Source organism: Lethenteron reissneri, chromosome 3, assembly GCF_015708825.2.
Source record: "Lethenteron reissneri isolate LAM-NWPU_2019-01 chromosome 3, ASM1570882v1, whole genome shotgun sequence".
Taxonomy (NCBI): domain Eukaryota; kingdom Metazoa; phylum Chordata; class Hyperoartia; order Petromyzontiformes; family Petromyzontidae; genus Lethenteron; species Lethenteron reissneri.
The window spans coordinates 5033861-5046062 of record NC_083781.1 but is presented as its reverse complement, the minus strand read 5'-3'; the positions used below and the strand labels follow the sequence as shown (position 1 = coordinate 5046062).

Below are 12202 nucleotides of genomic sequence, written 5' to 3'. Positions count from 1 at the left end.
TATCATCCATTCCACCATCTGATTCTATGTTTTTGTGTTATACAATATTCACGGAAAACACTTCGAAGTTTCACATTGTTCAATCTTGATTTGAAGTTTTCGTGACTGCAGAAATCCATACTCTTTGTTTCTTTTGGTAAAGTCACGTAGATAGAAAAAAAATCACGACGTTTCGATCGCAACACAAGCATTCGTCATCAGGTGGAAAGATACAGCAGTAGAACTGCCGAACAAGAAAGGGCTGCTCCAACAAGAGGTTATATATAGGTTTGAGGTGGGTGTCACCCAAGGGTAAGTAGGCGGGGTCAGAGATGGAAAGGAGTCCCGTCGCCGCACGCACACACAACAGCTGCGTTAAAGGAAGAGATTGGTATGTTAATGTAAACGAATATATTGGAAATGAGCTCAGTCGTCGCACACGAGCACCGTCGCCGCACTCACGCACAGCAGCTGCGTTAATGTAAGAGATTGGCATGGGAAAATAGCATGTGTGTATTTTTTCCACAAGGAAGGATGGAGGGTGGATGTCTGGATGGCATCTGTCGCAAATTTCTCCATGAAAACATTTGCTACCACGGGCAGTAAGGAAGAACCCATTGGGGTACCTTCATTTTGTTTGTAGAATGTACCATTCCAGGTGAAGTAAGTATTGGTAAGGCAGTGCCTTACCAAACTTGGTACATCCGGATTCAGTCCCTGTTGTTCTTGTGAAACACAACTGCCAAATACAAAATTGTTCCTATGAACAAAAGCAATATATATATATTTTTGTTACAACAATTATATAATTATATGAATGATTCACGTAGTGTTATTTAAACACCCTGATGTAACAACAAACACAGATTCAGCTGGACATGATTGAAGATTGTATCTTCAGCTCATTAGCTTACTGTACATTTATGTTTTTGTTTCTTAAGAAAAAAACTGGAATTATAAATAAAACCTTTTGCCAAAATAAACCAAGGACATCAGAATTACGTAATTTTATTGTTTACGGTTTCACTCGCCGGCCTGGTGGCTCAGCGGCAGAGCGAACAGCTCACATAAGATTGCGAATAGAAATCACGATTGGGGGGGGATTGGCTCAGCCCATCAATCCCTTTGGAGTCGGTAAAATTAGTGCCGCTTTGTGTGGGAATATCAACAATGGCTGTCCTACGTACAGACCCACTCCCGCCAAAGGAAAGTGGAGTGTTGACCATTGGCTTAGGGCTGTAAATGACAGATGAGCAGTCGCTCAATTCTCATTTAATCAAGAACTCACTTTGACTTGACTGTTTTTACTGAAATTCTCATAGCTGAGTTTTCATTCCAGAAATGGACATGGCGATGTATTTTTGTGCGAGAAAGCATTTTTATATGCTCTAATCTATACAATAATTCAAAGATAACAAGATTCAGAAATGCTTAGAGCAAAGATATTTTACAAATGTATGTGCATATGTTTCATTTGCATGCATTCTAAGGAAAGCGCACAAACTTAGGGCATATATATTAATCAGAGTGAAAGGTCCATTGGTAAATATGATTTTAAAGAGAAAAAACACAGGAAATGCATGAAGTCAACATACATCATGTATTGTTAGGATTGTAAGTAAGGGCATATGCAGGGCATATTTAAGTATTTAGCACATACCCTTAAGTGTGCGAATGTAGATTAATAAATAAACGGCATAGCCTGAAAAAACCGTAATAGGAGCCTATGCTCCCTTAATGTATACGACTAGAGCTCTGGGTTGTTTATTAGATGTAAATCCACTTGCCAATCATGCACATGTCAATCAGTTGATGGGTGAGGGCCTCGCCACACCATACAGGTTGTGGAGGTTATGTGACTCTACTTTACTGTACCTGCTCCAAATCGAGGGCAAACACATTTATTGTGGTTAATCTGTAGAATGCAACAGCACGTGTGTCACACGCAGTAATCTTCACCGAGTCGCCATTAACCACGTGACTGGTGTACACGTCTGGTTAATCATCAACCCTGCCAGCCTCCACACAGGCCCAACTCAGTCATCACATGCTGGTGTACACACGTGCATTGCACATACGGACTTATTAAAAGAGTGGTCCATTCCTAATGTGCCACACTACCACGCTGGTGAGTGCAAGTTGGTAAAGGAGGCAGCATGGGAGCTTCGAAGAAAGTGCATCAATGTATTTGCTCCACTGCCCTCTGCTACTCACCATCTAATACAGGGGTCCTCAAACTTTTTAAACAGGGGGCCAGTTCACTGTCCCTCAGACCGTTGGAGGGCCGGACTATAGTTAAAAAAAACTATGAACAAATTGCTATGCACACTGCATATATCTTATTTTGAAGTGAAGAAATAAAACGGGAACAAATACAATATTTAAAATGAAGAACAAGTAAAGTTAAATCAACAAACTTGCCAGTATTTCAATGGGAACTATGGGCCTGCTTTTGGCTAATGAGATGGTCAATGTCCGGTTCCATATTTGTCACTGCTAGTCGTAACAAGTGATGCAAGTGTGCATCCGTTAGTCTAGATCTGGTTGGAGATTTCAAATGTTTCATTCTGGAAAAAGTCTGTTCACAGACATAAGTGCTGCCAAAGATGGTTGCCATTTTGAGTGCATGGTTCCTGAGATGAGGATATGTCTCAGAGGGGAGAGATGCATAGAAATTATGAAGGCTGCTTGACTTGAATGCATCTTTCAGAGAGTCACAATTCTGCAGTTCAGCCAGTTCCATTTGGTAAATTGTATCCACATTTTCAATGACAATAGAAAATGGGTTACGGAAAAGCTGTATGTCCTGTTCATGGAGATGAAGCTCTTTAAATCTAAATTGGAACTCCTTTTGCAATTTTTCCAGTGAATCTACACATGTTTTGTTTGGGAATTGCAACCAATGGTTTTTCCGCTAACAGATTTTGAGTTGTGGGGAGATGGCGGAAGTTTTCCTCCTTAACTTGTTTGATGAGGAGGCCTAATTTTACTTCAAATGTTTTGACATGTGATTGCATATCACAGAGGAGCTTCCCCTTTCCTTGAAGTTGCACATTGAAACTGTTGAGTAGCTCTGTTACATCTGTCAGAAAGGCAAGGTGCCATTTCCATTCTGTATCATTGAGCTCTGGGTACTTCTTTGTTTTTTGAAAGCAGAAAAGCTGTAATCTGTGGAAGTAAGTCATAGAAACGTTTCAAAACTCTCCCTCGACTCAGCCAACGGACTTCTGTGTGGTACAGAACATCTTCATAGTCAACATTTAGTTCAGACAGAAATTCCTGAAATTGTCTGTGGTTTAGTGCATGAGCTCGAATGAAGTTAAGACAAGATACCACAATTTTCATAACAGAGTTCCACTTCAGTGATTTACTACACAGCGCTTGTTGGTGGATGAGGCAGTGTATGGCTATTGGATGAGAATGGTTATGTTTGTCCATCTCTTGGTTAATGCGAGCAATTACTCCTTTCTTAGACCCCACCATGCTAGGAGCACCATCAGTTGTCACACTGGCGAGTTTAGCCCAATTCAGCTCCAAACCATTCACAGTTTGGCAAACCTTTTCATAGATATCCTCTCCTGTAGTTGTTCCTTTGATGCTTTGCAGTGCAGCAAGCTCTTCTGTGACTTCGAAATAGTCATTCATCCCACGAATAAAAATTAGAAGTTGTGCAGAATCACGAACATCATTGCTTTCGTCGAGTGCCAAGGAAAAATAGGAAAGTTTTTTTGTGGAGTTTTGCAAATGCTGATGCAAATTGTCTCCCATTTCTTCAATCCTCCGTGTAATTGTAGGTCCTGAAAGACTCACTGTACTAAATAAAATCGGCCTTCTCTGGACACATCTCTTTGGCAACAGAAATAATGCATTCTTTAACAAATTCTCCCTCCACGAATGGTCTGCCAGTGCACGCTATTAGCTTAGCAACTTGAAAACTTGCTCGTAGTGATGAAATATTTAGCTGCTTCTGCTTCACAAAAGTATTTTGCTGAGTTGTTAATGTATTTTTCAGTTTTAATATTTTATCTTTTCTCACTTCTCCGACCAAACAATCATATTTATCTTTATGTTGAGTTTCATAGTGTCGACGTAAATTGTATTCGTTGAACACAGACACTATATTCTGGCATATCAAACACAGCTCTTTCCTTATACTGCAGGAAAAAGTAATCATAATTCCACTGTTCTTTGAAGATCCTACACTCCGAGTCAATTTTTCTCTTTCTTGACATCAGTTTCCTAGTGAGTCAAAATTGCTATTAGTAAAATACCAATATATATACAGCGCTACAAAAACAATATACCAGCAATAACTTTGCCCACACAGAGACATACAGACTGCACTGCCCATCAATGCAGTCTGATTGGGGGAACTCCGCTTTTACCCCAGGCTCACACTGGTGCGGGTGCCTTTAAAAAGTTAATTACACCTGCAGTTTTGTTCACAGATCGCAGTACATCCCCAGCACACAGGAATATCACTGGGAGTGGAGCCGAGGGGCAAGTGAGGGAGCTGAGGGAGGGAGAGCCAGTCAAGCGCAGCCAGGGGAGGACTGGCAGCCTCGGGCCTGGGGGGCAAGTCCAGTCAATTGGCCCATTGAACCATTCACCAGCGCAGCCCATTGAGTGCCCACCGCCGCAGCTCAATCAGTGCCCACCGCCGCAGCTCAATCGGTGCTCACCAGCGCAGCCAAATCAGTGCTCGTCACCGCAGCCCAATCAGTGCCCACCACCGCAGCCCAATGAGTGCTCACCAGCGCAGCCCAATTAGTGCTCACCAGCGCAGCCCAATTAGTGCTCACAAGCACAGCCCAATTAGTGACCATGGGCCGGATAAATGTCCTCGGCGGGCCGCATGTGGCCCGCGGGCCGTAGTTTGAGGACCCCTCATCTAATACCACAGCCTATAACGACCTGCTGTTTATTGTGGTCTCCCATCCAAGCATTTTACAGCATTATAATATGATACAGAAAGTTACAATGAATGCAATACGTAAATTTTTTACAGTAAAATTCAAACTTTCATGTGAAATTGCGATTTTTCATGAACAAATGTATGATTAAATGAATATTAATATTTCAGAGATTTATTTTGGGAACTCTTTGAATTTGTATTTCTTTTGGGAACTCTTTGAATTTGTATTTATTTTTTGGCTATTTTATCAAATTGTCAATTTGTTTTTGTCGCAGAAGTCACATTGTTTTTAGCTGCTAAAGGCAGTATGATGGGAACATGGATGAGCGAACACAGTGATATAAATTGAAACTGTACCTTTGAATATAAAATTTCAAAATAATGCATTGTATTTTGTTTTCATCTCAGTAACTTTTAGTGCACTGATACAAAATGTTTGATATTCATGAGAATGTCACGTACATTGGGGCTATTTTTCATTTTCCCTTATTTTCAATACACCTGCTGCCACGTTGAACGAGGGCCAGCATTCTATCATGGTTAAAAGATTCAATAAGCGGGCCCATAATCATTTATTAGCTGCATCAATTCTGTGCACTTTTTTTTGTTAATTTGCTAAAATATTTCCCACCGAGGTCATCCCTCAAAAGGCAACACATCGACGTTGTGCACTGGCATCCTTTGTTTGCCGGCTTGTATGTGGCATGGCATGGTCATATTGGGTGGAGTTTGTGAGGGGGCACGGGGGGGGTGACGCCCCACCCAAACGGAACACCTTTAATAATTGATTTTCAGTAGTTTACAATGAAGAAAAAACTCAAATTTATTTAATTATATGCACCCACGGATTCCTAATGTGAGGGACAAAGCGAATCCCCCCCACCCCAAATATGTCAAACTCCGCCAATGGGTTTTTGCCATCTGACAAGTGCGTGGAATTCAGGACATTCCTACAAGTGGATATCTAAAACGTTTTAAGTAACTTCAACTAGAGGCATTTTTTGTGGTATTTCTCAGAACTGACAACATTGGTGGTATGTTTCATAAATGTATTATTTGTCTGTGTGTATTGCAGGCGATTTGTAAGGAAGCAAATTGTGATGGCCAACACTTTGTTTAAGTGTGCATGCTACCATCCAGAGGAATTCCAGATCATTACCAGCGGCACGGACCGAAAGGTGTGTGCACATCGCTCGTGTTCACAGAAAGTTGACCAAAGGTCGTCGTTACAAAAAAACTTGACAAAATGTCATCATCTTCTTCACCATCATCATTACACATCATTATTAAAATGCAGATTCACAATGCAGTGACACTAGTGGAGGACAGTGATAAGTGGAGGGAGGAGCTACACACTGCCAACCCTCTGGACAGAGGAGGGCACGTTTGTGCCACGCATTTCCATTCCAAAAGCATCACAAAACTTGCACAACACGCATTCTAGAAAGGCGATATATATTAGCCACGAAGCTCCAATAACAATACAGTTCCAAATCGAAACAGTAAATGAAAATGACGACTGGGTGGCTCAAGGGACTGATGTGTGACAAAATTATGAGTCAGCACCAATGGCATGGTGGGTTTGAGTCTCTGGTGGCCAGCCAGTGGTTTAAGCCAAACACAACAGTAATTTAGTTTTTTGCTTAAAACAACTTTAAGTGTACTCTGTTTTTCAGCTTTATATCAGTTGATAATTACAGAACAAACCGTTGATTAAACACATGACAGATTAAATAAACATCTTGCCTTCAGAGCATTCAGAGCCACTTGAACATATGGAACACAAAATATTCTTGGGGCAATTCCTTCAGCATTCCACACATTGATCTGTTGTCCAATTGCTTTTCTCACTGCTTTAGTTCCAATACCACAGTCGGAAAATAACACGACAAATTGAGAAATAAGATAGCACAGGAATGGGAGATAAAATACTTCCATAGGCAACAAAAAATCCAATGCAACTGGTATTGCCCAAACATCCCAATGCAGAAATTACTCAATGTTATACACGGGGACCATTGCTTCCAACTGTGAAAACCTGACAGAACTCCCCCTGGAACTCTCGCGGGCATGTCCCACTGGGCAAAGTCCCCGGGGCTGGCCCCAGGACACGCTGGCAGGACAATATCACTTGGCTGGCCTGGGAACGCCAGGGAAAGGGAGGTCTGGATCGCCCTACTCAACATGCTGCTGCTGGGATCCTCACCAGGACAAGCGGATTGAGAAACGAACGAACAAGACTAATTGAGGCTCCATGGCTAAACAATGGTAGTAATCACAATGTGAACAATACAGGTGTGAAGATAACAATGAACCTGGAATGCTGCAAAAACAAATCTGTGACGAAAAGTGGCAACACGCTTGCGCAGCATTTAACATTACAGTGAAACGAACACATCCTGGAATGTGTCATTGAATTTGATGGGTGTTGAACACAAGGGAAGGAATTCACCACAGTAAGCTGATTGGCTTTTGACATGTGACCCTCTTAGCTCCTCGTCATATTTTCGAGAAATTAAAAATACTTAAAATGTCCATAATTGTTCTTGAAAAAAAGCCAAATGGCATTTCTTTTCATATTTGTGATTTGCGGTATTTCCCGTTATTTACAGAATTATATAAACACCTGAAAAATAAACTCTGTCAATCGGGCGCTATCAGGCTACAAATTGACGTGTCACCCAAAAACACTTTAATTCATTCGTTTACCAAGCAGTGAATCCAATAACTCATGGTATATTAACTGGGGAGGGATCAATTTTGATTTAAAGCTTTCGTGACTGCAGGGATTCATATTCTTGGTTATTTCGGTAAAGTCACATAGAAGGGAAATAATAAAATAATAAAAATATTAAACAATTAAATTCTCACGACGTTTCGACTGCAACACAAGCAATCATCATCAGGTGTGAAATCCACAGCAAGAAAATTTGAAAAAAGTGGCGTTTTTTTCTTAACGTCAGCACCACGGGCAGCGATTTGGCAGTTGGTCAGATGGACGAGTCCATCTATGTTCGGAAAAGAGGAGGGGGGAGAAGAAGAGAATGGAATGCGGTCTGAAAGTCACTGTAAGCGTGAACACAATCAATTAAGACCCTAAATTGTTTATCAAATCCTTCCAATGATTGCTAAGCCAGAATCCATCTTCTCGGTTGAAATTGTCTCTGTGTTTGTATATGTGGATAGCCTCATGAACAAATCACTCATTGTAGCCAGATGGCTTGCAGAGAACCTCTGTCTTGGAGAAGTCAATGTCATGTGAGCCCACTGAATTATAACAGTGATCTGCCACTTGACTTTACCGAAAGAACCAAGAATATGGGGAGGGATAGTTATAAAATGTAAGACAAAAGTAATCTTGTTCCACATATGAGGAGCATCCTGGTCAAATGAAAACATATACCTGTGAATGTGCTTTATGTGCATTAAAGGAGAAACTAACTGTGCACTTGCACACACGCGTGTCTATTAGACAGTGTGGCAATAGTTATGGCGATGCACCACTATGTGACATACAGCCAGGACACGTTTCACGCTGGAGGTGGGTGGTGATGTGTTGCTGTAGGGGGCCACCAACAAACCATGAGTGGACACACATAGTAGGGGGTATACGTACAGACATCAGCCTTTATTGTGAGGTATAGACCAAGATGACACCAACTTCATTGGTGAGACAAATTAGGAAGTGCCGTATAGAATTACCACACCGTCACGTGTCAAACTCCAGGCATGCATAGATTAAAGGCAAAGATCCCCTTATTAGCCTTAACAGACTGTTGGAGCAAAATGCTGTTAGCGAGAACCTATGAAGGCCGGCACGGCACACGGCCAATAGGTTAAAGAGCACGCAGACAAACCTACACGGGTCCTAACCGTAACTGTTGGATCAGCTTAGTGATGTAGGCAAGCCATTTAAATGGCCTGTAAACTCAACGAAAAATAACACCAATGTAAAGATTTGTGATTTGGTTTTGTACTTTGGTAATTCCTCATAGAAATGTATGGGCATCCGTAAGAATTGAACAACATATGAATGAAAACTGAAGTGACAAGCATGCTTACCACTCGATCACTAGGCGATTCAGTCTTATATTATTTTACAAATTATTTATTTACTACCTACTATAATTACCATTACATTTTGCATATAACTAAAATGTTGTAATAATTTATTGATGTCGCAGAGAGGCGCTCGAGAGCTCACTCTAGTAGAGTCTATACTGCCAGCGGTTGCTTGAGCAAGGAAATGTGGGGCACCTCGAGATTGATATTGCTTTTCATCTCTTAATTTCCATCAGTAGGTGTTCATTAAACCTTTCCTGCACAGCATGTATACTATGATCACGTAAACTATTCAGAACATCTCCATCCAATGATAACAACTCTGCTCTCATGGAGGGAATATAGGGGAACGTGAAATGGGTTTGCAAGTGCCTCGGGGAAAGTTTTTGGTTGTGTAACGCGTCGCCCTTTATGTCTGGCGTGCGTGTGCGCTTCATAGATCGGGTTCTGGGAGGTGTTTGATGGATCCCCCATCCGCGAGCTGGAGGCCTCGCAGTCTGGATCCATCAACGGCATGGATGTGTCACCTGACGGGGAGTACTTTGTAACAGGTAAAATGTTTCTTGCTCTCGTACTACAAGCACGACATCGCATCTACTCTCTGGAGCAGCAGACATGCTTAAACGTAGACCATTGCACATGGCACCGGTTATATTGTACGTGTTTATATATTTATATAAGCTACAAAATATTGATTATAGGGGAATGTTCGGAAAACAATGCTTATTTATTGAAGCCCTTTGTTGGGTCTGTGTGCCTTGTAAAAATATAGAAATAGTAACAATCATTTATATCAACTAATGCTGTTACGGCTATAATATTTACACATACCAACTCTATTTCCACTACATGTTTGGCTATGACCACGACCGCCATCATAAATCCAATAAACACTTCTCATTCCGGTTCCCCTAAAGTATACAGAGATCAAATGTTGACTTAAAGCTTTCGTGACTGCAGGAATTCATATTATTTGGGTCTTTTAGTAAAGTCACGTAGATAGATATTTTTTTTATTATGTTTTATTTATTTTATTTTATTTTTTCCCTTCTACGTTACTTTACCGAAAGAACCAAGAAGAAGATCACGTAGATAGGTTGAACCTATATAATCGCTTTGCACTTTGCACTTTTTAAACGGTATGATGGTGAACACATTTCCATTGCCGTATGTTATGCTAGTCCTTTATGAAATTGAATTTTGTGTAGAGAGCCCCGGGGTTATTATCAGTATTAAATTGTAATGTACAAATAAGTTGTGATGAATTAAAAATGGCTTATTAACAAATCCTCACAAAAATAAACAAGGTCATGTGGTCTTCATAAAATAATATTTTGTACATTACTGCAAACTTTTCATGCACTGAGGTTAGGATAACTTTGGTGGAATGACTCTCGGCACATACTATATTATTAATTTCCAATATGCAATTTCCAAATTCATTCATTAAAGTGACTGACTTAACCAGGTAATTGATGTTATTTGTGTAATAAAGTACGGAGTCATGGGTTTCAATCTCGTGAATTCTTGTGAACTAAATACGTAATTTCCTGTAGAAATTTGGTGATGTTACTCCAGCAACCAAGAAGTGCAACAACACAACCACAAGTCTGTCTTGGCCAGCACTGGGAGTTTCTGTAATTAGTTATGTGCAGGGTTAACAACTGCTGTGGAAGTTAACAAGAGTACATTCTGAAAATTGTGTAACAGAAACCATATATCGTGATCAAGCAAAGTGGATAATCACACACAATCCTGCACCGCTGCTTAGCATGGTTGGTTATGTATGAGGCAAAAGAAGTTCAACATATACAAACATACAATCCAATACGATAACATTTGGATGTATATAGCAACTAAATGTGACCATCTCAGGAGGTGCTGTTCAGAACAGTGGTAGATGGGCACCCTGCAGATACGAGGCCTATTTATTTACTTTGCACAGAGAACGAGTCATAGGCAGAGCAAAAGAGGAAGTCAAGAGCACAGATGGTCCAGGGAAGAAGGTTCCAGAATATGAGGTCAGCAGAAAAAAAGAGAAATCGGGGTGGTACTCATCTCTTGTTTACATCTCTGAGCCAGCAGGTGAAATTCCACATCTCCGTTGTGGGAGGTAGATCTCATGCAAAGGACAAACATTGTTTACTTCCCACAAAATGATGCTCATTTTATTGACCCCAAAAGGTATGAGAGCCTATTCTTTGGGTCTTTCCGTAAAGTCACGTAGATAGGTAAAAACAATAATGAAATACACGAAAAAAACTACGACGTTTCGATCGCAACACAAGCGATTGTCATCAGGTCGAAAAAATGGGGGGAAATACTAAAAAACAAGCTGTTTTAAAGGTTTAAAATGGGCGTATCCCAGGCGTCCTGGTATCAGAACGAAGTGGACGGGGCAAAAGTGCCCTGGAGCCTGCGCAAGCGCAATGGTTATGTTAATGTGAAATCGGAAACAGGAGAGGGGGCGTCACATGAGACGTGGAGAAATTAACCACTTGTGGTACGGCCAATGCAGGAGCGACACGGCAGGAACTGGGATTGCTTGTCCCATCTTGGTAAGATAAAACTAACATCGAAATGTGACAAGATGGAACCATCACAGCCAGTTATGACTTAAACTGGTTGATGACGTCCTTACAATGATTTCTGAGTTTGTACCCATCCTCTCGGTTGAAATTGTGTTTGTGTCTGTATATATGGATGGCTTCATGAACGAATCATTGGTGATAGCCAGTGGGCTTGCAGAGTACCTTTGTCTTAGATAAATCTATTTTGTGTGTTTCAAATCTGCCTTTTGCTCACGAACACGGTCCGAGACATGTCGCTTAGTTTCCCTAATGTAACTACTGCCGCAGACACAGCTTAGTTTTTTTTCCCACCTGATGACGATCGCTTGTGTTGTGATCGAAACGTCGTAGGTTTTTTCGTTTATTTCATTATTTTTTTGACCTACGTGACTTTACCGAAAGACCCAAAGAATATGAATTCCTGCCGTCACGAAAGCTTTAAGTCAAGATGTATGAGAGCCTAATTAAGATTTCCCATTATGAGCCATATATTATAGTCACTGCCACCTGCCCAGATGAAGTAATAATTATTATAATAATGCTTACTCTTTGGTTCTTTCGGTAAAGTCACGTAGGTATAAAAAATAAAATAAATCACGACGTTTCCGGCGCAATACAAGCGTCCGTCATCAGGTGGGAAGGCATGGCCTGCTGCTGATGCAGACTTTTAAAGGCT

General features: G+C 40.9%; 1 protein-coding gene across 1 annotated transcript in view; it reads left to right on the top strand.

Moving 5' to 3' along the window:
* Positions 1-12202, top strand: part of CFAP52 (cilia and flagella associated protein 52) — an 81298-nt gene that overhangs the window by 65694 nt on the left and 3402 nt on the right. The window contains exons 12-13 of the mRNA XM_061556070.1: positions 5970-6072; positions 9396-9507. Coding sequence (XP_061412054.1) covers positions 5970-6072; positions 9396-9507 — 215 coding nt within the window. The remainder of the gene's footprint in view (positions 1-5969; positions 6073-9395; positions 9508-12202) is intronic.